The sequence below is a fragment of the Mytilus edulis genome, chromosome 4 (assembly GCF_963676685.1).
Source record: "Mytilus edulis chromosome 4, xbMytEdul2.2, whole genome shotgun sequence".
In the NCBI taxonomy this organism is placed as follows: domain Eukaryota; kingdom Metazoa; phylum Mollusca; class Bivalvia; order Mytilida; family Mytilidae; genus Mytilus; species Mytilus edulis.
This window is the reverse complement of record NC_092347.1, coordinates 2,511,701-2,538,825: the sequence shown is the minus strand read 5'-3', so window position 1 is coordinate 2,538,825 and position 27,125 is coordinate 2,511,701. Positions and strand designations below refer to the sequence as shown.

Sequence of the window (27,125 nt, the reverse complement as noted above, 5' to 3'; positions counted from 1 at the left end):
AATGACATAACTCTATTTTCATATTGTTGAATGAACATTGAAATTACCCACAATGCATTAGATTTTGATACAGCTAATTACCCATTTTTTTACTATCAAACAAGAAAAAGAGACACCCTGATATAAAATGTCTACAATTTTAATTTTTTAGATGCTATAGTGCCAGAATTTTCATTCCTTCTCTTTTCTGCCTTTTTAGATTTAATCTGTGTAGTAACTTCCTCCTGTAGTTGGGTAAAGAAGGACTTGGATGAGGTCAATGATGACTTCTTTTTACCTTTATCATGGTTCTGAAAGAAGAAAAAAATCTCTTAATAACATTTTAATTTTTTTCAGTTTTTAATTAGTTTGGTATATTTACGATACAAAATGACATTATTTGTCATACAATTAATTTGAGGTTAAGGATAAATTGTAATCTTTATTAGTCAACAATAATAAGGCTGTTAGTTTTTGAGTTTGAATTGTTTTACATTTGTGATTTCAGGGCCTTCTATAGCTAACTATACAGTATGGGCTTTGCTTATTGTTGAAGGATGTATAGTGACCTATAGCTATCTATACAGTATGGGCTTTGCTTATTGTTGAAGGATGTACAGTGACCTATAGCTATCTATACAGTATGGGCTTTGCTTATTGTTGAAGGATGTATAGTGACCTATAGCTATCTATACAGTATGGGCTTTGCCCATTGTTGGAGGATGTACAGTGACCTATAGCTATCTATACAGTATGGGCTTTGCCCATTGTTGGAGGATGTATAGTGACCTATAGCTAACTATACAGTATAGGCTTTGCTTATTGTTGAAGGATGTATAGTGACCTATAGCTGACTATACAGTATGGGCTTTGCTCATTGTTGAAGGATGTATAGTGACCTATAGCTAACTATACAGTATGGGCTTTGCTCATTGTTGAAGGATGTATAGTGACCTATAGCTAACTATACAGTATGGGCTTTGCTCATTGTTGAAGGATGTACAGTGACCTATAGCTAACTATACAGTATGGGCTTTGCTCATTGTTGAAGGATGTATAGTGACCTATAGCTGACTATACAGTATGGGCTTTGCTCATTGTTGAAGGATGTATAGTGACCTATAGCTAACTATACAGTATGGGCTTTGCTTATTGTTGAAGGATGTATAGTGACCTATAGCTGACTATACAGTATGGGCTTTGCTTATTGTTGAAGGATGTATAGTGACCTATAGCTATCTATACAGTATGGGCTTTGCTTATTGTTGAAGGATGTACAGTGACCTATAGCTATCTATACAGTATGGGCTTTGCCCATTGTTGGAGGATGTACAGTGACCTATAGCTATCTATACAGTATGGGCTTTGCTTATTGTTGAAGGATGTACAGTGACCTATAGCTAACTATACACTATGGGCTTTGCTTATTGTTGAAGGATGTACAGTGACCTATAGCTAACTATACAGTATGGGCTTTGCCCATTGTTGAAGGATGTACAGTGACCTATAGCTAACTATACAGTATGGGCTTTGCCCATTGTTGGAGGATGTACAGTGACCTATAGCTATCTATACAGTATGGGCTTTGCCCATTGTTGGAGGATGTATAGTGACCTATAGCTGACTATACAGTATGGGCTTTGCTTATTGTTGAAGGATGTATAGTGACCTATAGCTGACTATACAGTATGGGCTTTGCTTATTGTTGAAGGATGTATAGTGACCTATAGCTGACTATACAGTATGGGCTTTGCTCATTGTTGAAGGATGTACAGTGACCTATAGCTAACTATACAGTATGGGCTTTGCTTATTGTTGGAGGATGTACAGTGACCTATAGCTGACTATACAGTATGGGCTTTGCCCATTGTTGGAGGATGTACAGTGACCTATAGCTATCTATACAGTATGGGCTTTGCCCATTGTTGGAGGATGTATAGTGACCTATAGCTGACTATACAGTATGGGCTTTGCTTATTGTTGAAGGATGTATAGTGACCTATAGCTGACTATACAGTATGGGCTTTGCTTATTGTTGAAGGATGTACAGTGACCTATAGCTGACTATACAGTATGGGCTTTGCTCATTGTTGAAGGATGTACAGTGACCTATAGCTAACTATACAGTATGGGCTTTGCTTATTGTTGAAGGATGTACAGTGACCTATAGCTAACTATACAGTATGGGCTTTGCTTATTGTTGAAGGATGTACAGTGACCTATAGCTGACTATACAGTATGGGCTTTGCTCATTGTTGAAGGATGTACAGTGACCTATAGCTGACTATACAGTATGGGCTTTGCTCATTGTTGAAGGATGTACAGTGACCTATAGCTAACTATACAGTATGGGCTTTGCTCATTGTTGAAGGATGTACAGTGACCTATAGCTAACTATACAGTATGGGCTTTGCTCATTGTTGAAGGATGTACAGTGACCTATAGCTAACTATACAGTATGGGCTTTGCTCATTGTTGAAGGATGTATAGTGACCTATAGCTAACTATACAGTATGGGCTTTGCTTATTGTTGAAGGATGTATAGTGACCTATAGCTAACTATACAGTATGGGCTTTGCTCATTGTTGAAGGATGTACAGTGACCTATAGCTAACTATACAGTATGGGCTTTGCTCATTGTTGAAGGATGTATAGTGACCTATAGCTAACTATACAGTATGGGCTTTGCTCATTGTTGAAGGATGTATAGTGACCTATCGCTGACTATACAGTATGGGCTTTGCTCATTGTTGAAGGATGTATAGTGACCTATAGCTGACTATACAGTATGGGCTTTGCTTATTGTTGAAGGAATGACAGTGACCTATAGCTAACTATACAGTATAGGCTTTGCTCATTGTTGAAGGATGTATAGTGACCTATAGCGGACTATACAGTATGGGCTTTGCTTATTGTTGAAGGATGTATAGTGACCTATAGCTAACTATACAGTATGGGCTTTGCTTATTGTTGAAGGATGTATAGTGACCTATAGCGGACTATACAGTATGGGCTTTGCTTATTGTTGAAGGATGTATAGTGACCTATAGCGGACTATACAGTATGGGCTTTGCTCATTGTTGAAGGATGTATAGTGACCTATAGCTGACTATACAGTATGGGCTTTGCTCATTGTTGAAGGATGTATAGTGACCTATTGCTGACTATACAGTATGGGCTTTGCTCATTGTTGAAGGATGTATTGTGACCTATAGATAACTATACAGTATAGGCTTTGCTCATTGTTGAAGGATGTATAGTGACCTATAGCTATCTATACAGTATAGGCTTTGCTCATTGTTGAAGGATGTATAGTGACCTATAGCTGCTATACAGTATGGGCTTTGCTCATTGTTGAAGGATGTATAGTGACCTATCGCTGACTATACAGTATGGGCTTTGCTTATTGTTGAAGGATGTATAGTGACCTATCGCTGACTATACAGTATGGGCTTTGCTCATTGTTGAAGGATGTATAGTGACCTATAGCTGACTATACAGTATGGGCTTTGCTCATTGTTGAAGGATGTATTGTGACCTATAGATAACTATACAGTATAGGCTTTGCTCATTGTTGAAGGATGTATAGTGACCTATAGCTATCTATACAGTATAGGCTTTGCTCATTGTTGAAGGATGTATAGTGACCTATAGCTGCTATACAGTATGGGCTTTGCTCATTGTTGAAGGATGTATAGTGACCTATAGCTGACTATACAGTATGGGCTTTGCTCATTGTTGAAGGATGTATAGTGACCTATAGCTAACTATACAGTATGGGCTTTGCTTATTGTTGAAGGATGTATAGTGACCTATAGCTGACTATACAGTATGGGCTTTGCTTATTGTTGAAGGATGTATAGTGACCTATAGCGGACTATACAGTATGGGCTTTGCTCATTGTTGAAGGATGTATAGTGACCTATAGCTGACTATACAGTATGGGCTTTGCTCATTGTTGAAGGATGTATAGTGACCTATTGCTGACTATACAGTATGGGCTTTGCTCATTGTTGAAGGATGTATTGTGACCTATAGATAACTATACAGTATAGGCTTTGCTCATTGTTGAAGGATGTATAGTGACCTATAGCTATCTATACAGTATAGGCTTTGCTCATTGTTGAAGGATGTATAGTGACCTATAGCTGCTATACAGTATGGGCTTTGCTCATTGTTGAAGGATGCATAGTGACCTATAGCTGCTATACAGTATGGGCTTTGCTCATTGTTAAAGGATGTATAGTGACCTATAGTTGCTATAGTTGTCGTATTGGCAATCATACAGCATCTTCTTTTTATATTGTTAAAAAAGAAACTAAAATCCATCATGATCCATAGTTCTACACAGAATGCCAGTATAAAGCAAACCCCAAAACATTGCAAAATGGAATATCCAATGTTAATATTGTCACCAAAAATATCAACAGGAACATTTCTGAATGATGTTAATCATGCAAATTGAAGGCTGTACATTGACCTATAATGGTTTACTTTTTATAAATAGTTATTTGGATGGAGAGTTGTCTCATTGGCACTAACACCACATCTTCCTATATCTATATAATATACTTTGACTCCTGATTTTAATTAATAAATGGCAATAATTTATTTTGAATTTATTGAATCATAAAATTAATTTTTGACTCTTCACATTTTACATTATTCGTGAATAAATTATGGCCATTCATTATAAATAAATTTCTATCAAAAATAAGGCTCAAAGAACTTTTTATATTATTTCTATTACATGTAACATAACAGTACACACATGTTGGCGCATGAATACACAAAGTCAGAGTGGGTGTGTCGCCATAAAAATTGACAACATTGAAAATAAAAGTAATACTTTTAACCAATCAGAAGACAGTAAATACACTAAATTTATTTAATTCCTAATAAATATCAAAACCTTTTTTCATATATTTTTATCCTTTCAATTAAAGGGTTATCACTTTCATTCACAAATGCAATTGTGTGTTTCCTTCCTTAAGGCATACGCTGCATTTACAGGGAAGGTAATGACGTTGTTAACATTAAAACTTATTTACACGACGTCAAACAGTGACATGATGGGAAAAGATGTATTTTTCAACTATTTTTTATGATTTAAACTGATTTAATATATTATAAATTTAAGGAATTATCTCAAAATTAATATAACAAACATTAACTTACCTTAATCATAGTAACACCTTTCCCAGATTTGCTTTGTTTTTCCAATTCTTTCTGAGCTTTTTCTTTGCTATATTTATTTCCAAGACCTGGATTTAGTTTCTCTATCAGTTTTTCCCTTTGATTTCTCTCTTTTCGTTTCTTTTTTTTCATGTTTTTCTTTGTCCTTCTTTCTCTCTTTTTGTCTGTATCTGATTTTTCTGTTGTAGCTTTCAATTCTCCCTTCATCTTTTCCTAAAATTATTCATGTTATTATGCAAATATAATCATACTTTAAAAATCATTTAATTTCATGGCGCCCTTTAATCTATGCAGCTAGAATTTGGTAAACATATTGATCAAAGGTAACCATAGTTATTATACTAGACTTCTCAATTCAACATGCATGTTGGCCAAAAGAGATTGTAAACAGAAAGAGAACAATTTTTAATATTGTTTGGTAAAACCATGGAAGTAATATTGGAAGGAATAACATCGTCGTCACTTCAAAGGTTTCATCTGCGTTACCGCCCATCTTTGAATAACTCGTTAATTGGTTCAATATCTGGCATGGAAGTTTATTCTCCGCATGTGATCGATCAAATCACTGACACTTATCGGTCATTTTCGTGTTCACGGAGAACTACGAACAGACAAGTTTTTGTCGAATATACATGCGAAGTATCCCGAATAGTCCATTCGTTACATTCCGTTGATGCACACTGCCGAAAAGAGTCATTAGTTCAATTTTTATTTTAGTCCAATTTTTCCCTATTTTTGGTTAGTTTGAACTTAATAGTTAAAACCGACAGCTATCACATACGAAATTGGAGAACAAAGTTGTGTCATTTCAATTTTAAAATTTACAGACAATTAAATAAACAGCTGCGCCATGAGTGCATGATACGCCCGACGTCTTGTGTGGAAGTTTTATGCAATAATCATCAATAGTTTCTGAGGAAGTTTTAAGCAATAACCATTTATTGTTTTTGAGACACGGCGGGACATGTGAAACCCTCCCCCTTTTTTACAAAATACTCAATAACTCAAAAATGAAATTTTGAATCATCACCAAAAAGTATACAGATTTTTAGATTAATATAACAAAAAAGTGTGTTAAGTTTTAAGCAATAATCATAAATCGTTTTTGAGATACGGCGCGACATGTAAAAAAAACCTCCCCCTTTTTTACAAAATACTCAAAAACTCAAAATTGAAATTTTGAATCATCACCAAAAAGTATACAGATATTAAGATTAATATAACTAAGAAGTGTGTAAAGTTTTAAGCAATAATCAAGAAACATTTTTGAGATATGGTGCGACATGTGAAAAAAAACACACCCCTGTTTTAGTTACAAAGTGCCGTAACTCAAAAAGTTTAAATCTTATTTTCACCAAAGTATACAGATCATTTGACCATCATAAGAAACAACTATATTAAGTTTCATGAAATTTGGATAAGTCGTTCTCAAGTTACGGTGCGACATGTTTACGCCGGACAGACGGACACCGGACATTTGTATACCATAATACGTCCCGTCAAAATTTTGACGGGCGTTTAAAAACTATTTCCGTATAAAGTTAAGAAGATGACTGTACAAAAAATATGTTTGGATACCCTTTATTAAATACGAAAAATCTAAATCTCTCGTGTATTTATAGTCAATTAAATTATTAACAATTCTAAACGGTTCTATCCTTCAATTTAAGTTCTTGATACATAAACTAATTTGTGTAAAAATGAATTTACCGTAAGACAGATAGATGCAAGCCCATTTCGTCGGTTTGTTATATTTTTTGCTGTATAGCTTATTATATTAATACAAGCATTCCACAATAAACACTTTTTAAATATATATTTACGAAAATATTATCCCCGTTTTAGTTGTCCAGTTTCAATAATGCAATCAATGACATTTATGACATATACATAAATTTAGAATACTTGAAAGTAAATATTATTTCATTCAATCTCGATAAACTTTGCACATTTCAACAGTAAAAAAATCTATGCCTACATTTGCCTACATTATTTTGTTAAACATCATGTGAAACCTGATCGATTCATCGGTATTTAACTGTTGAACTCGGGATCCGCTTTTAACCGGAAAATACTTTTAGAACAGTTTAAAATAAACGGTAAAAAGCAAAAATATGCTAAATTAAATACAATTTTCCATGTTAAACTGCTGTAGTTTGAACAATTCTCGTCCGTTTTTCAAGTTTTTTTCACCATTCTATTTCTTTCTAAAGGTAGATATTCTATGTGATACAGCACTACCTTGTTATTAATAAACTAGGGATTTCCCACTGGTGCGCTATAATTACCGGACTCGATAAAACCATGTGACTGATAAGAAATTCCAGATGCCTTTTACAACCGCGGTAACGCAGATAGTAACCAAAGGCGTCTTACCGCTGAGACTATAATTGGATGAAATCGTATGACTTTAGTACAGAGCTCAGCATGCTATAAATACATGCTAATTAGTCGTTGTTATTCCTTCTAAATATTACTTCCATGGTAAAACTGTATAAGGGGTTATTTTGGTAAGTGTAAAATTCCCTATTTCATTGAAGAGGGTGTGCAAAATATTTTGGTGTTCAATATTTTGGTGTTCAATATTTTGGTGTTAATTATTTTGGCGGATTCAAAATTTTATACAATACCATTGCACTTGCACTTCTAAATAAATGAAAATTTACACCCTGGGTAAAAACCCACTATAAGTTATTTGATTGAATCCTTTTTGTTATCACATAGATAATCTTCTATCAACAATATATATATATGAGATGTGACGGATAGAAATCGACCTTATGCAAGTTCACCTAAACATGTACATGGACAGGACTTTCATTGATTTTAGAAAATTCAAATACGATATTAAAGATGAATTTGGTTCTGATTTGTAGGGTTCTTATAGCAAATCAATTTTGCATAGATATTTTTTTAATCCAAAAATGGTTTACAGATTTGTTGATAAGGATGATTTCTATCAGATGCAGCTCATCTGTAAATGTTATCTCATGTAGGAGTTATCTACCTTGATTTCCTCTGGGGCTAATATAACATTCTCGCTGACACTGACTGGAGCGACCTCTTCCATGGAAATGGTTGGCATATTGGATACTATCTTTATTTCAGGTGCTGCCTACAATAACATTGGAAAGAATAGTAGAATAAGGTTATAAATAAACTTATCATGGATATCAGGATGAATAATAATATTTGCGCCAGACACACATTTCGTCTACAAAAAGACTCATCAGTGACGCTCGAATCAAAAAAGTTAAAAAGGTCAAATAAGTACGAAGTTGAAGAGCATTGTGGACCAAAAATTGCTTTATTCTGCTATCAGAATTTTCATTATGCCTCATATTACTAACTGTTAAAATCTCCAGTTTATACGCTTGTTAGTATAAATTTGGTTCAATATTTGCAATTGACAACAACAATAATTTTCATCAAACTGTTTTAAATTTTTTTAAATCTTTTACTAAATAAAGGTAAAGAAACTACTTAGGTCTTACAAAACAAGAATGTGTCCTCAATACAAGAATGCCCCACTCGCACTATCATTTTCTATGTTCAGTGGACCGTGAAATTGGGGTAAAATCTCTAATTTGGCATTAAAATTAGAAAGATCATATCATAGGGAACATGTGTACCAAGTTTGAAGTCGATTGGACTTCAACTTCATCAAAAACTACCTCGACCAAAAACTTGAACCTGAAGCGGGACAGACGAACGGACGAACGAACGAACGGACGGACGAACGGACGCACAGACCAGAAAACATAATGCCCCTCTACTATCGTAGGTGGGACATAATAAAAATATATTTTCTTGTAGGACCATCCATGTGACTATACCTAATAACATTTTTGACTTGATATTAAGATTACAAAGGAATGAATTTCAATGAAACATATTTAGTTAATTTTTACAAATTACTTACTTGTATTACATTAATACCAAAGTTTAAAAGGAAATCACAATTGATACAAATAATTGTTTTCTAAACAAGTTATCAAATGACAGCAACATAGGATTTTGAACTTAAACTGGACAACAGTTCCGTATATAATGATTTAGAGACTTACCTAAGGAGTCTTATCACTGCTATGTAAAAAGACATTATAATTTGATGCATACATTTGAGATAACAGGTCAGAATTTATAAAAGTTGTCCATTTGAACAACTATGATAATTTCCCTCTTATAAAGTATAATGTAAGATAAATGTCAAGACTAGATCCAGCCTCGTTATCTACTACTGTGGATTCATTATTATTCGTTGGATACCAATTTTTGTTGGTTTTGTGGGTTACCGTTGAACCATGATTTCAACATGAACCAAGAATTCACATGTTCAACGAATAACAAATTTTTTAGAGGGTTTGCATGGAAAGACTGACAAAACCATGTGATCAAATATCCATGAAAAAACAAGATTTCCTTGATCCAGGAAAATTGTTACCAAAGAAAATAAATAAACAGTATTATACATACAGGCTTAGGTGTGTAGTGGAAGTTTGACAAGGCATCCAGTTTGATAAATAAAGACTGCATCATCTTTTTTATTTCCTCATGATCCTTATCTGTTTTTTCTTCTTCTTCTTTCTATTATATAACATTAAGCAGATGAAAAGATTAATCATTTATTTTATGAAGCAAATGTTGTTATAAAAAATGTCTTGTTTCTCATGACATTAAACATTTGCTTACACCGAAAATCAGATTATTTTGTTTGTATTATAATGCTAATCTCTTTGTACATGTGTAAAAGTTTACTTCATCTTGCTTCTGAAAGAAATTCAACTAATCACAACAAAAATCATAAATGTTTGAAGACATGGAACGTTCTTCCTCTTGTCCACATTCAAAATGTTCTTCATTGTTTTGTTAATTCTTGATCTGGTGCAGTTTTCTTTTAATGTTCCTCAGCAATTTAAACATTTTCAGTTTTGATTCACCAAGTTAAGTTACAAGTAGTGGTTTTTAACTTGTCTTGTTTGCTTCTGCTCCCATCAGTTTAAAACTATTCTGTTTAATACAGATTTGATGAATTGTTCTCTTTGCTACCACTTTGTTGAGGATATAATCTAGTACTTGATGACCAAAAAGAGAATTTAGCATTCTGTTTGTGGCATTGTGTGAAGTTTGTATATAAAATTTCTGGTTTCAATTTGATGGTTGTCGTTTTATTTCTTTAAGCCATTTAATTAATGAATTGTTCCATCTGATTAAAATACAGAACCTATGTCAAATCTTTGCCTACAAAGATCTGAAAACACTTCATTTTACTTTCTATTCTGATCAATATTGCATCAGCCAATAAAATTTCAGCTTTCAAACTTTTCAAGGTGTGTATTACTATGACAAAACCAGAGGATCCCAAAAGTTCTTTCAAACAGAAAGTAGAAAGGATGTTTTCTGGATCCTTGTAAGCCTAGCCTGGACACAGGAACTGTTTTTCAATGATTGTTTTCATTATTGTTGTTTGCCCTATTACCTGTTGTTGCTTTAGATATTCCTGTTCATAAATCTCTCCCAGACTTTGTTTACTTTTTTCTTGGTCCAATGTTATCCTTTTCTTGTATTCAAATGGATTCTCTTTAGGTTTTATTTTCCTTTCAACATCATCCCATGCCTATATCATATTCATAAAAAAAGTAAGTTAGTTGTTAAGGGTAATATGCATAGTACAAATGAAATAGTTGATAACTTATTTATTTAGAAAAGAATCCTTAATCAAAAATAAGAAAAATTATACATCAGAATTAAAATTAAAATAATGAAGTGCTGAAAACAAGCCTAACCCTTTGTTGGTTATCCTGAAAAAAATCTTTTGAGATGAACATCAAAATATATCTTTTCTGAATTCATTGTTTCATTTGTTATGTTTATACATGTCTCTCTAAAACATTCATTAAAATGACATATATTTGCCCATGAATGATAAAAATACAGTAATTCTGATATCTTGATTCTCCTATATAGCTGGTCTAAATACATTTTAAAACATAGAATTATAATCTAACCTTATCCTTTATTCTCCTTTTTATCAAACTTTCCAATGTTTCTGTAATTTCTTCTGTGATTACTTTAGCTGAAATTAAAACACATATGAATGAATAGATTTAATGAAATGACTATTGCTTGCTTAGTGATCTGTGTCTTTCTAACAGGACACATACAGTTATTTACCATCAGATAGGTTCTTGATGTTTGGATGCCAAGGGAGAGTATGATGTGTTGGGACAAAGGTCTCACAGGTGCCAATCTTCTTATATGTGAAGAGAATGTTGTAACTTTCCATCTCAAGGTATTAGATTTAACATCCCCTTTCTGACGAAAAGTGAATGTTAACTATATATAATGTGTCTTACTGTCCAAGTTACCTCATTTCAATGCCACAGTCAACTTTTTAGGGAAATTTCAGGAGATTCACTCATCATGCTCATAACACTACTTTTCATGTCCATTACTCAATCTTTCAAGAACCATAACTCCTGAACGGTAAAAGTCAAAATCGTCATTATTAAACTTGACCTCCATTTTGTCATCAGTAACAACATATTAAAATTTGGGAAGCTTAGGTAGAACAGTTCATGCGTAAATGCACGGACACGACTGGAAACTCCATTTTTCAATCTTTCAAGAACCATAACTCCTGAACGGTAAAAGTCAAAATCGCCATTATTGGACTTGATCTCCATTTTGTCATCAGTAACAACATATTAAAATTTGGAAAGCTTAGGTAGAACAGTTCATGCGTAAATGCAGGGACACGACTGGAAACTCCATTTTTCAATCTTTCAAGAACCATAACTCCTGAACGGTAAAAGTCAAAATCGCCATTATTGAACTTGACCTTCATTTAGTTGTCAGTAACAACATATTAAAATTGTAAAAGCTTTGGTTGAACGGTTCATGAGTTAATGCACGGACAACATTTGATTCCCGCCCGCCCGCCCGCCGTACATCCCCAAATCAATAACCGACATTTTTGTCACAAAAATCCGGTTAAAAATCAGCAATTTTTCCTTTTAAAAAAGGGGCATAACTTTAGAACGGTAAAAATGGCACCACCAAAATTCAAATTTGATTCATGTTTTGTGGTAATAAGAATTGTGTATAAGTTTTATCACATTTCATTGAGGCAAACTAAAGTTAAGAGAACAGAAACCAATTGTGTACGTACAGATAGACAAGGGTAAAACTTAATGCCCCCTCTGGCACAGCGGGGACATAAAAAGCAAAGATTAATTTATCTATTACCATATTACAATATTTAGAAAAGTCACTTTTGTTTCTTAGATTCCTTATTACATGTCAGAGACAACTTACGTATTTTTGCTATATGATCAAACATCAAGTGTTCCTCTAACAGACTGTTTTCTGGTCGTGCAGTACCAGTAGTCTCCCCTTTAAGCTGCCATGTTTTATCTCCTAAACTGGCTTCCTCCATCTTCCTTATCTTTTCTTTCAGCTGAAAGAACATTTTATTAAATTACATTTTTCACTTCAACAAAAACATAACACAAAGATATGGGAAAAAAGGAAATATTGCTTACACCAACTCTGAGTGGTTTATCAATCAAAAGCAAACGTACTGTCCTTTAACATGTCTAAATCAAAGGAATCATACGAAATGCATTGAATCAACAAATAAAAAATTCTCATTAGCAACCCTAGCAGCAGAACTTATGAACAATGGCTCTCTTTTCTTGATTCTGAATATCAATATTTAACACAGGTCTACAATTTAATCTTAAAGTAGTAATTGTCCTATAACATGTATAATCTGATAATATTTATCTTTTCCTATGTTCCTGATATTAGTCAAAATGGTATGGTTTTTCTACTTCCACCGTAAGGAGAAAGAATACTAATTGTTCTCAAACCATGAATCCCCAGTATAACATTTTTTCTATGAATAATACCGACCTTTTCTTGTCGTTTCTCGTAAGATGATTTATCTTGTGGTTTGGCTCTACCTAACACATCATTGACATCCTCCCCTTCACTATCACTGTCAAACAATCCAGATTTATGTGCCGTCTGCTCACCATCCTCATCACTGTTTTCATCACTTTCTTTTTCTTCTTCATCTCCCTCATCATTTTCATCGTCCGGATTTTTGCTATAACAGAAAGTATACTAAGTTAGTAGAAACTTTACAATGGCACAATACACGTTATATTTTTATTAGAAACTACCGGTAAGCTTGATTGAATCATAAGTCATCATCTATGTAACAGTAAATAGGGAAATTTAAATTTCCAAACATTATTAGATAAACATATAAACATGATAAAAGCATGAAAGGTGTATTCAAATCAGTCAACAAATCCATTTTGTCTTCTTGTAAATTAGAACATGTAGAAGGGGACACAATATTTATTCAAATTGCTTAATTCTATCCTTGGAGCCGTCTGACCTTCCTACAAAAAAATAAAACCAAATGTCAACCTGCAATTATTCTGTTTTGTATATTTGACATGGTAACTATAAATAGACCAACGTTTCGTCTTTCTCTAGTTATTCCCTACATGTATATCAATCTCCTTCAAAGGTCAAAAGCAGGCAATTTAAACATGTTCAAATCATTTTGTATGCAAGTTTTGTAAAGAATAAATATCTGCAAACTTTTCTTGAAGTCTAGTTGTAAATATTCTGATAAATCCATCTGTCTATCCTTCAAGTACCCTACCTTTAAATGTTTGTGACTCTCTATCCTTCAAGTACCCCTACCTTTTAATGTTCTTGACTCTATCCCTCAATTACCCCTACCTTTTGATGTTCTTGACTCCCTATCCTTCAAGTACCCCTACCTTTTAATGTTCTTGACTATCTATTCTTCAAGTACCAAGTACCCTTACCTTTTGATGTTCTTGACTCTCTCCTTCAAGTACCCCTACCTTTTAATGTTCTTGACTCTATCCTTCAATTACCCCTACCTTTTGATGTTCTTGACTCTCTAGCCTTCAAGTGCCCTACCTTTTAATGTTCTTGACTCTCTAGCCTTCAAGTGCCCTACCTTTTGATGTTCTTGACTATCCTTCAAGTACCCCTACCTTTTAATGTTCTTGACTCTTTATCCTTTAAGTACCCCTACCTTTTGATGTTCTTGACTCTCTATCCTTCAAGTACCCCTACCTTTTAATGTTCTTGACTCTCTATCCTTCAAGTACCCCTACCTTTTGATGTTCTTGACTCTCTATCCTTCAAGTACCCCTACCTTTTAATGTTCTTGACTCTCTATCCTTCAAGTACCCCTACCTTTTAATGTTCTGGAATTTGACCTTTTTCTCTGATTTTACACCATCTGGTGGATCAAAAAAGTCCTTGTATTTAACTTCTTCCTCCTGAAAAATGTAATAATAGAAATACCTTAGCAAATGTAAAATGTCATTTGGGTCTTTATTGTGTTGTAGGGTTGATGTGTCATTCTCTAGATCTCCATTTATTGTCGTTCAACTTAATCATAACTACATATCTGCAGTACTTTAAAAAATATAGAGCTCAAGTCTATAATAAACAATAAGTAATGTTGAATTATAACAAGGGTTTGAGCCTATAGTTTTAAAGGTTATATCTCACCTGATTGAATTATAACAAGGGTTTGAGTCTATAGTTTTAAGTTTATATCTCACCTGGTCATCTGAAGATAGATCGGCAAACATGTCAATGTCTTCATCTTCTGATGAATTGTCCTCGTCCTTATCATCTCCCTTTTCCTCTCTTTTCTGTCGTCTAATTTCCTTTGCATCTTCTTGTTCCAGGAACTCCTCCATTTCTGCCAACTTGAAAAATTGATCATCGACAATACTCCCTTTACAAGATTTTTTACCAAAACTTTTCTTTTTCTTCTTTTTATCGCTATCAGAGTCTGTGTCAATATGTGTATCTTTTTCATTAACACTTTCATCATCTTCATCATTTTGAAGAGGGTTAATGGCATCAAAATCAAAATCCTCATCTGATTCATCGCCCTCATCTACTTCATCGTCAGAATCTTGTAATCTGGATTTTATTTTACCGATTTCTTCATCTGTATCATCAGCCTCATCTTCATCAACATCATTCACTAATCTTTTGTCTTTTTTTTTAGTCTTTTCATTTTCTTTTCTGACTTCATTATCTTTTGTCAGAAAGTTGACTGACTGTGTCCCTGTCAAAAGTCCAGCTACACTACCTAACAGATTGTCAACTAAGGAACTATTCTGTAACTCAAGCTCTTGCCAAATCTGTTCATTGTCAAAATGTTTGATAATCAATTCTGGTAAAGCTAAGTCTTGTAAACGATTATTTTCACAATTCTTACAAAAATCATAGATAAGTTTTGTTGAAGTCTTAAATCTGTCATGACTCTTATTATTGCAACTGAAAAAAAAAATGTACAATTTAAATGTGTAAACTAGTTTGTGCATGCTTTCATCAAATATGGAAAGCGAAATCAATATATTGTAAATATATAACAAGGGTAAAAGAGATTAACAAGTACATACATGTATTGTAGGATAACGTAGAAACTGTGATTGTAGACTCCTTGAGTGTACACATCTATTGATCATGCACAGTCACCTGATGCACTGTCCCTTTCTACTTATCTGTATAATTAGGAAGTGACTACAAGACCAGTCAACATTTTATTGAAACTCAAATAGGTACATGTAGTCAGAGATTGCTCTGACGTTCAATGGCTGTTTTACCAGACAAGCCCCAGCATGTCTGGCAAAACAGCTGTTGGACGTCAGTGTTCTCACCAGGATTTTTTTAAGGCGCAAAATTCAAGGGCACGTAACTCTTTTTTTTAGAGTGAACTTTTGTGATCTGAAGCAATCAGTCATTAATCCATGACATGCAATATGAATTATAATGCAGAGTACTTAATAATGAATTACAAGAATATATATATATATATATGAAATAAATTGATTGAGTTATTTATAAGTCAAAATACAAATATTCATCTCTGTACTCTCTGCTACTTCTAGGGATAATGTTTCAAGATAGTGTTATTTTGTTGGACAGTCTGTTCCTCAATTTTGTCTTTATCCTCTTTAGGGTTGAAAACCCCCTCTCACAATAACTTTTGCTTATACCCCCTTTAACATTTGTAAGCCATGAAAACTCAGTCAGCCACTTGTCATTGAAACCAGAAACATGGTGCTTGCTGTTATCACTTGTTAAAACTTTAGCTAGGTTGAGATTAGGAGAAGCAATGACATCTGCTTATACTGACAGTGAAGAGGAAGGTGTATTCCCCTTTTCATTTGAAGTCATTGGGCTAAAAAAAAAACAAACTTCTACTTCCATCATCTGCCTTTTGCTAGAAGTCACCCTTTTGTTATTTGCAGAGAACATGTTCATTCAGAATTAATAAAATCGAATTTGATCATATTTGGTATACAACTTTTTAAAACAAAAATATGTTAATGAACAGCTGACAAGTTTCCGTAGTTTTACATTACGCTTCCGTGTGTATTATTGTTAAAACCTATCTCTGGCAGGTAGATATAAACTGAGATATAAACGAAACTGTGCAAGTTTTTTAAAGTTAAGACCATTGAAATTATCAACTAGTGACATTATATAGAAGCTGCAGCAATTCCGTACCCGTGTTGATTGTCACATATTTCCCGACGAACGGAATTTTACGATCGATGTTCAATGATCATTTTATTTCTAAAAACACGACAGTTTGAGACAACTTACCTTGCAAGTAACATTTTTTCACTTTATATTAAAATAAATCACTTCTCTTTATCTTTAATCAAAGTTTATTTTATTTTTTTCAATTACAAATACTCTCATTCATAATTTTCATCGTAAATATCTTTAGCAATGTGTATTCAAATTTATCACGTGTATTCATCACGTTCATTGGTCGTGTTAAAATAGATTCTTCTTCTCGACCAATGAAAAAATTCGTTATTTAAATGGTCAAGTGATCACACACACAATGCGTAAATACAATGTATTTGTGATCTATTTCTTCAATTTCTGCACTGAAGTTTTTATTTTCTTCTACAAATATCTATCTTCTTGATGATCATGTACGCTTTTACATGATAACATAGTCCGATAAGGCTGAGATAAGCGTGGCTCAGGTAAAACTAATTATCAGTTATTGCATAACACTGACCGACCTCTCAGCGGTGATCAGCAACTTGACAATTTTAACCAAGATTTATAATGAAAATGTGAAAATTAACACGCTGCGGGATCAAGTATTAAGGGACAGCGGACAATTAAGACGCTGCGGGATCTTCGAAAATATTATGAAGGTATCGGCCTGGGGAGAACACTGCGTCAGAGCAATATAAATTATCAAATACGACTCTAAAAAAACTTTTATCAGACCTAACAGATTTGAATTGGTTACTGAATATCATGAATATAGGACCTGACATGATAGCCATTTCACTTGGACCTCACAATTTTTGGTTTTCGGCAGTTTCGGGTCCGACGATTTTATACAGCTTTGAAAATAGATATCTGATAATATTTTTATTGGGTTGAGTTTAATCAAAGAGCTGAAAGCTCTGAAGAAAAATGACGCCACTGTCTCTAATATTGGGATAGTTTTTATGCAAGTCTTGATTTTCACATACCGTAATTAGTTTAACAATGCAACATGTCTCGTAAGCATATAATTGATATTCGTATATATGTGTGTGTGTGAAGTGAAGGTGACAACTGGCTGTTTTTTTAGGACAAATGAATAGGTCAAGACTACCTGAATTGTACAAATAAATACCGTAGAAAGGCTTGTATATTTCTCACTGGTACATAGTCTGAATCCGGGTCCGTTCGCGCCAACTCATGTTCTCCCCCTTTCACTTTCACACCCTAAATGTTCGCACCCAATCTTAATTGGTTTTGTGTTAAATAACTCTGTAAGCAAGTGTTTTCTTATAAGTATAATTGTTGTCATCGTCTCAAAATAAAGTGAGACAGCATTTTTATTTGTGTTGAATAAATCTTAATCATGTTTTGGATAGCGTATTAATTTGTTAAAAATAATAATAATCCTTTCTAACTAAAGTGGTATTTTGTCAACGTTTTATTTTGTGTTGAATAACTCTTAATCATGTTTTGGTTAATACGCTATAACTTTGTTTCATTGACTTCTTTCAAAATGAAGTGAGATTCTGACTATGTTTTTTTCTGTGTGTTGAATAGATTTTATCATGTTTTGGTTATAATAGTGGATTGCTATATTTTGGTTCCTATATTTTATTGTTTCGTTGTTTCAGATCAAAGGGACCAAGCTGTTAAAAACAATTATCTTTTGTGTTTTTCCTTTAAAATCTTCAATGTTTTACTCATACCAAGCTATAAATACATTCAGTATTTACACCAAAGCAATTTAAAACAACAATCATGATTTTCCAATTATTCAACTTGAATTTGAATTAAAATTGAGCGCGAATGAGTAGTGTGCGAACGGACCTTGGGTGCAAACGTGCGAGGTGCGAACCTGCAAGGTGCGAAAGTGTATTGGGCGCGAACAGACCTGATACCACAAAATATTAAGTAAATAATCTTTTTGTTACTGTTATCAAAGGTCTAATGAAACTCAGATAATTTCAAACATTTGTCAAAGAATTCTAGTCAAACCAGCACCTGGTTAAATTGGCACCTGGACAAATCAGCACCTGGTTAAATCGACAGGGCTCACGCTACCAGCCGACTTGGGCGAAGAAGTCGCCTTCCCGACCGTCACCTCGCTTTCCCCGACCCCCAAAAGCGAAATCAAGTCGCCCTGTTCTTGACGATACTCGCTTTCAGTCGCTTCCGTCATCGGACATTTTCAATTTTTACCAAGTTGATGAAACATCAACTTTTGATAATTAAAGAAATTCAGACATAAACGATTCATTATCTTTAGAAACGAGGTTGAAGCATTGTTTTCGCAGTGTGTAGCAGATTATTTGATTAAAATTCAAGTTCCGGTGCTTGTTACTCGAAAACGTACATCAACCTAAATTTCGGCGGCTAAATAAGTTTGTTACTTCATTTAAACGTGATAAAAGTTGCCTCCAGTAAATGTTTAATCCATTTATTGCATTAAAAACGTCATGTTCCTTTTCAAATAACTTGTCAAACATCGTTTATTTTTGTAAATTTTCTTGCATTCGTCCGCCATTGATCGATTTCTAAACTACGGATCTGAACCGGACCAGGTATGACCGAAATCCGTACTTTTACAATAATTACTACGGACGCACGGACAGAACAGCTGACAGAAGAATATTGATCCCAAAGGGAAAAATTACGCATTCCACACACATTAAGAGACTTTTGGTTACATCTAATTGATTGGTGTATATAATTCCCTATATTTTTTATTGATTGTTTCAAACTATTGATTAAAGTTGCTTAACTCTGGGACTACATTTGTATTATACTAATTTCAATATATTAAGGCCCAGCTTAATAACTTTTATATTTTTTTATGAGAAACACTGAATTTCATACACAAGATAATTTTTAATTAAATTGTAATAATGATATATTATAATTTCTTTACATTTTTTAAAATAATTGGTTTTTTTTAGTGCTAGATATTTAGTTGGAATAAGTTTCTCACAAGAACCTTAGTAAAACTTAAACAACTTTTAATTTCAAATGTTACTTTAATTGTATTTTTTTTAACTCAGATATGAATTGAACAATATAAAAAGAACATTATTTACATATGACCCTTCATACTATTGTAAAATCCAAACATTGTAGCGCACCCCGCAAATGAGCATTTCTCTTTCAAATCTCACCACTTCTCCCTATCAGTTTCAAAAAGAGAAGTCACTTCTCCCTATAATTCTGAAGTAGTGTGAGCCCTGAATCGACACCTGATATAGTCAATTCCTCACCCATGTTAAATATATATTTAAACAGTATTTTAAGCAAAAAGAGTAAAAATAGGTAAGGGGTTGCCAGAATTTTTTTTCAGTATTTAAGCAAAAAGAGTTAAATACTTACTTTCACATTTTTGGGTGTTCATTGTACATTTTGTATATATTTATTTTTCTCAACTAAATGACATTTTTGGTGTATTTTTAAAGGGATAATTCGCGATTTTTTACTTATTAGCTAATTATGTTCATAATACCATAAAAAACATATTCACCAAGTTTTATCTGGATATGAACAGCAATAAAGGAGAAAATTAAGAATTATTTATTTTATTTCTTCGAACTTCCTGACTTATATGACGTAGTTTAAGTCTTTAAGCATGCCGGGAGTGAAAATAATCTCATTTTAAATCTTAATCGTGAATCATCTTATAACGCTATTTAAAGCGCATCGACGACGTTTGGTGTAGCTATTAACCAACTAATAATTAAGATGGAACAGCGCTCCGCTTGAAATTAGAATGTACGATTTATATTTTAATATTTTCTGAAATGATTATAGTGATACAAGTTAATCATATAAAATATTTTTTATGATTTTTTTTTTCGACGGATATTTTGAACAAACATATATAACTGATAGTGTTTTAAAAATGCATGTTTGTACTTTTTACCTTTTACGTCAGTCTAGTAAATATGTGCTGCTAGTACATTTGTAATGTGCAAATACGGCCCCGCAAATACAATGTGTATTGTACTTTGACACATAGTGACTACCTGTTAAATGCGTGGGTAAATTCAAGTTAATTAAAAGATTAGCATTTTGTATCTTTTGATCTTTACTCAGTGAATTTAAGCCGTCACGGTTCACTTTTCTAGGTGTGAACAACATTTCGTATGAATGATAAACAGGGGAATCTTAATATTTTCCATGAGCTCAGGTTAATAAAATATATTATTGACGCTGAATATTTTTTGTTAAAAAAAAGAAATACTGAATTAATTTAATTGAATGAATTTATGAATAATGATGTCCTTATAAACACGAGTAAATGAATTAAAATTTTTAAATAAGAATCGGTGACCTTGAATTTTTGAAATAGATAGTAATTACCAATTGCAGTTATATAAATGGGTCGTTCAAAGCGTTTTTCTTTTTTTTTTTAAATATTCAGGAAGTTATGTCCTTATCAAAATAATTTAATTATCACCACGTTCTAATTCCTCAGCTATTTGAACGAAAATATCATAAAATATAATTATGGTAGGTATTAACCTTAGTCATTCATAAAAGATTCAAATCATACCATTGTCATATGATAGGGCTCTCAAAAGAAAAAGCACTGATGGATTGTCCTAGAAGCATATTTTATGAGAAAAATAATGGTCTATAAGCAGTTACATTTATTTCATGTTTGAAGCGGTGCAAATTTTTTAATTTAATTTGACTTTTACCAAGAAATGCCTTGTAGCAACGGGGAAGAGTAAGTCTAATGTCAGAAAATCGAAATAATGTAATTTAACAGTAAGGAAACAAATAACGGACTTTGGCAAAAAGGAAGAACGCTTTTGATATATATCCTTTTCTCATTACATCAAATCTTTTTTCAATAAATCATCCTACAACAGCTTAAAAGCTGGAAATGCCACCGATTTCGTGGGTGTGTTTTAGTGTTGTAAAAATCTTATATTGAAAAAATGACAACTCCTTTGAATAATTGAATGTACATGTACAGAAAGACAATCGAATGCCGTTTCTAGAGACAACCACGAACTAAGTATCAACTTCGTGTCATAATTGCACATGCTTGTCTCTTCACATACAAGTAAACGCAAATTTCCTAATAGCAAGTTATTTCGTAATTGCGCCCGCTCATATCGGAAATAGGACAAGAAAGTATAAGATAGTCATCCATAATGGTCGGTTAAATTCTCTACGATTTAATCAAAACAATGTGGTAAAATGATGCAGTTTTTTTTTCTTAAATTATTCATCACAACTCAAGACCATAACTTAAATTTAACATTTGATAAGCAAATAAAACAAGCTGACAAAACATAATGAAAGTTATTGTGTACAAAAGCATTGGCGGATCCAGGGGGGGGGGGGGGGGGTTCGGGGGTTGGAACCCCCTTTTTTTGGCCGATCAATGCATTTGTAGTCAGACATATAGTTGGAACCCTCCTTTTTAATATGACTGGATCCATCCCGAAAAGTAAATCCCTTGTACAATTGAAATTTCAAAAAAAAATCATTTTACATGGTACGTGTACACAAGGAATTGTATATTTAAATATCCTTGGTGTACAGTACTAGATAATCTTCAACATATTAATTTTGAAACCGAAGTCAAAATTAATAATTTACGGTGTTATTATTTCTGTCTTTGCACATGTCAGAATTAATCAGCATGTGGATATAAATTTTAAACTCTTAATTTCATATTTGGACGGATTTGTGTATTTCAATCAGATTAGGGGCATACATTGTTAACAGGATGTATAATACACCTGACTGCATTTTTGATGGCACTTTTACCTGTGCACACCTGGGTCAAACAGCTAGGTCCGGAATTGCGTAATGTCACCAGTTTATTACCCCGCAGGAAGTCACTAGAATACCTGAATGTGACACTATTACACGACCTCTGGCAATAATTCAAAAGATCGTCGGTTTTCATATTAGAGTTAAGTACCCGAAATGAATAAAATCTATTACAGATAAAAGACTTTTTTTGGCATAGTATTTCGAAAAGTTGAAAGACGCTACAGATACCTTTTAATCTCATTAGAATAATTTTATGCTTTTACAACTTCCAAATTAGTGTCCACCCTACTAGATGTATTCCTATCATAAATTTAGGAAGAAAAATTACTCCTGCGATTGACCATAAATCATTACAAATTTCGTTAGGCTAGCTGTCGACATTTTATATCCCGAAACTGCTTAGCCTTAACTTGTAGGACCACGCAACTGGGTTGACCTAGTAGACAGATAAAAAACATAACAAGGGGGCGGTAAGATCTATTAAGTTAAGGGGAGGGGGGGGGGGGGGGGGGGGGGTTAAACAGCATCTATACTACATGTAAATAAAGTCTTATTTTTAAACCATTATTATATTAAACAAATGAACCTTTAAATGTTTTACGTAATTTTTAATTTTTTATGTACACATAAAATTAGTGCACCTAAAAAAAATATACTTCATTGAACTGGTGAATTTACGACAGAAAGTCACAAAACAAAACGTCATAATTCAGTTTCGAGTTTATTTTTCTTTAAACGAGAAAACGTATAAATTAAATAATTCTTTTTTGGTTTGTTCTTGAAATATTATTTTTAAAGCAAGTTTTAAACAGAAATTATTAAATTAATATAAATGACATCACATTATTGTTATAAAATCAAAATGCCAAAGTGGCTAGGTACCTTTTATGGCTTCATTGTGCCAAGAAATATATCCCCTTTCATGATTGAAATCAAATATCTTTTTATTTTTAAGGCTTATAAACAAGTTCATAAACTTAAAATTGAATAAATGTAATAACTAATATAATATTTGAAGATTTTTTTCTTGTTTATATTCAAAAATTATCAACAAATTTGTTGTGACTTTTTGTCTGTGACTTTTTATCCGTTTACTAAACTTGTAAACAACAAAATCTGTAACTAATGCATGAATGCCGAAATACTGAACTACATTAATCTGACAATATCTTTCAACCAGGCTTGGAACGAAATAGCAATAAAAACATTCATGAGAAAAAAATCATAATTACTATCAAATTTCCAACGAAACAAGATGCTTCAAAATGGTCTGCACACACTTTCTTGAACTTGTGAGTGAAGGTGGTTGGTGTTAAATTAAGGTTAATCATCCACGTCTGGTACAACTCTTTCTTTTTTGCAGGATCTGGGAAAGTGTGTAAGCTTATGCCATGGGAACTCCGAGTTGTACATTCGTACGCTTGACAAGTCATTTTGATACTGAATATACGATATGCCATGCTTGTTTTTTCGCTTTGTGGTATTCAGATATTTTATTCAAATATACTCACCACGTGACTATTTGTATCGGAGATGCCGTCAAAATGGCGATAAGTCGAGAAGTGATAGTGGGATTTTAATTTTTATTTTAATCACTTATCTAGAAGAATTGAACAATAATTTTAACAAATCTATGATTATTTATATCAAATAAACATAATATAAAATTTTCATTTTTTTGCGAAGTTTCCCTTTAATGATATATATATGAGTAGTCAAAATAATTATTACGTCTGGCAAGGCTTTTTTAATTTTATTCTGGGACACCTTTCTATGACCGCAAGGCTATGTTAATTTTTTTCTGGGACGCCTTCCTAAGAAAGCTTTCCTACGAACTTCGTAGGAAGACGTCACAGAATAAAAAAAATAGCCTTGCCAGACGTCATAATTATTTGGACTAATACATGAGATATTGGATATTTTTATGCATTATTTAAACCAGTCACAGGGGCTTGTTTAGTGGGTCAGACGAGGTTTTACTGTCAATGGCGATCGCTATCCTGATCGCCATTGACAGTAAAACCTCGTCTGACCCACTAAACAAGCCCCTGTGAACCAGTTGAGCATTTTACAGGATTGTTTGTTTAATGCTTTTTAAACTTTACTGAAAAAAAAACACCTTAAATTTGCTTAAATTATTTGGCATGAATGTTTGATTTATTGAAAGGGACTCATAGTTTTCCATTTTTTTTTAATAATTGTCTAATTGTTAAAACAACAGCTTGGGTAAGGGCTTCGTTGTTTACCTTTATACACAACAACATAATTTCACTTTGGTTTCGTTGCTTACCTATAAACACAACAACATATTCACTATGTACTTGGTAACAGTTATTAATTAATTGAATAGAAAATATTATAACAAATATTATTGGATGCCGAATTGACGTCAAATAGGTGCCGATTTGACTAGATGCCAATTTAACCAGGTTCCGACTTGACTTGTACGTTTCAATTCCTCTGCGATCGTTTGCGGTATTTTCTTGAGAAAAACCTATTTTCCATCATCAAAGAGAAGAAGAAACTGCTTGAAAATGATTCTGGAACGCTTCATGATTGTTAAAATAAGTTAAATTCACTCAAAAAACAATTTTAAAACTTGCGATGTTTAAACAGGAAGTTTCAAAAGCACGTGTAAAAAAAGAAATTAACCGGTGAGAGTGGAAATCCGTACATAACAGATATCACTATAGTACGACTTTGAAAGCAAAACAGTTCCATCCTTTTGTAAAACAGTCTTTAATATACCTATCACATTAATGTTTGAAGGGTCTTAAGCTTATTCAAACCATAAAAGTCGGTATGAAACACCAAAACGGAATGAACAATAACCGATTACGTTTTGTAGTTTACAAATTCTAAACTGGTTCCCGTCAAACTACAACACTTTGTCCAAGTGTAGTGAATACAAGCAGAAACCAGTTAGTTTGTAAACTGGTTCCTGGCTGATTACTACACAATGACCTCTCATGCATAATTAATGATAACACAAGCAGATTCCAGTTTGTATAGAAAATAGTAAATACGAAACCAAGCGCGGTAGGCAGAGAAATGTAATGAAGTTCAGGTCACCAGTTATGGAACAATGACTGCGTCATTTTCCAAAAAACTGTACGTTGATCAAATAATGTCAATAAACATTCCCCTGTTAGTTTAAACAATATTCATTCAGATAAGTCAACATTAAACGATATTGTACAATGAAATAATAGTAAGGATTCAGAAACAAGCAAGTTGCTTTTACAAATCTGTCTGCTCTTTGGTCAGGTTGTTGCCTCTTTGACACATTCCCCATTTACATTCTCAATTTTATGATGTAGTCAATCCTTAAAGTCATAATATAGCATTTATTTATAATTTTAAATACACATAATGGTTGTCAGATTGGTGTTTTTAAAAGGCAATTTCAACAAAATCATGACTTGTGCTATTTCTTCAATCTTGGTGGTTGGTTTTTTAATATCAGTGGAGGTAGACGCCCAGAGAGAAGGACTAACCTGCCGTACATTAGGGAAAACTGACAATTAAATAGTCAATAAAGATTGGAGTCAAGTGCACCTGCCACTGAAAGGATTTTATCTCACAAAGTCAAGAGTTGACACATTGACAGGCAAAAAATGGATTCTAGTCAAATCGGCAGCTGAAAGAGTCAAACAGGCTGCTAGTCAAATAGGCACCTGGTTAAATCGTAACTGATGAAGTCATTTTGACACCCATGGTAAATGTGTTGAATATACATGTATATATATATGTATTTTTCCACATTTTCAATAGTGTATTCAAGGTATTACTATTTGTTTCATATGCTTTTTTTAAGCAGTTGAGTACTTTGCAAGATTGTGGATTTAATGCTGTTAAAAGTTTAACTTGGGAAATTTCTCAAGATTAAACAACAGCTTGGGTAATTGACATCAGAGTAGTTTGGACTGTTCTGTTCTGTTCTGTTTTTGTAGTATTCCTCCACTATCTTGGAGAACCGTTGTTTATACAACGTAATAAGTCCACTACTGTTCTTCAATTTTGGACTGAAACACCACCTAATCGTCTGGGGAGCTACTTATTATTAAAATAAGATATAGATCCTAGAATTAAAATTATTATTATTTTAATTCCTCTAATGAGATCATTAATCCTCCGTCACTTTCACGGTTATCATATTGGACTACTAAATCATGTAGTCCAAATAATTATGACGTCTTGAAAGGCTATTATATTTTTTTTTTTCTTTGACGCCTTACTTCGACGTCGAAGTAAGGCGTCAAAGAAAAAAAAATTTGATAGCCTTTCAAGACGTCATAATAATTTATTTGGACTACTAAATCATGGTGTTTTCATTTTCATTTCGTCCTCTTTCACAGGTCGCACATGCCCCATGTTAATTTAACAGAATAATTTAAACTGATATATTGAAGAACCCGAGAATATTACCTTAAAAAGTCCTCGGGTTTTGAAGTCAATGATGAAAACTCTTTCAATGCAGTGGTCAAACTTCTGTGATCCATGCTGCCTTTGCATTCGGAACTCGATACTTCCGAATGTACACAAATTATCTCCCCTTTTGCGAA

The 27,125-nt window shown here is 33.2% G+C and overlaps 1 protein-coding gene across 1 annotated transcript; it reads right to left on the bottom strand.

Annotated features, from left to right (window-relative positions):
* Positions 1 to 123: 123 nt before the first annotated feature.
* Positions 124 to 27,121, bottom strand: LOC139518739 (U3 small nucleolar ribonucleoprotein protein MPP10-like). Its single transcript, XM_071310277.1, has 11 exons — positions 26,989 to 27,121; positions 14,802 to 15,531; positions 14,428 to 14,513; positions 13,093 to 13,288; positions 12,493 to 12,634; positions 11,184 to 11,251; positions 10,655 to 10,792; positions 9,652 to 9,762; positions 8,183 to 8,290; positions 5,158 to 5,388; positions 124 to 290 (listed from the first exon to the last, which is right to left on the bottom strand). Exons 1-11 carry the CDS (start codon positions 27,060 to 27,062, stop codon positions 132 to 134), a joined length of 2,043 nt encoding a protein of 680 aa, XP_071166378.1. The 5' UTR covers positions 27,063 to 27,121; the 3' UTR covers positions 124 to 131.
* Between the last annotated feature and the right edge of the window lie 4 nt (positions 27,122 to 27,125).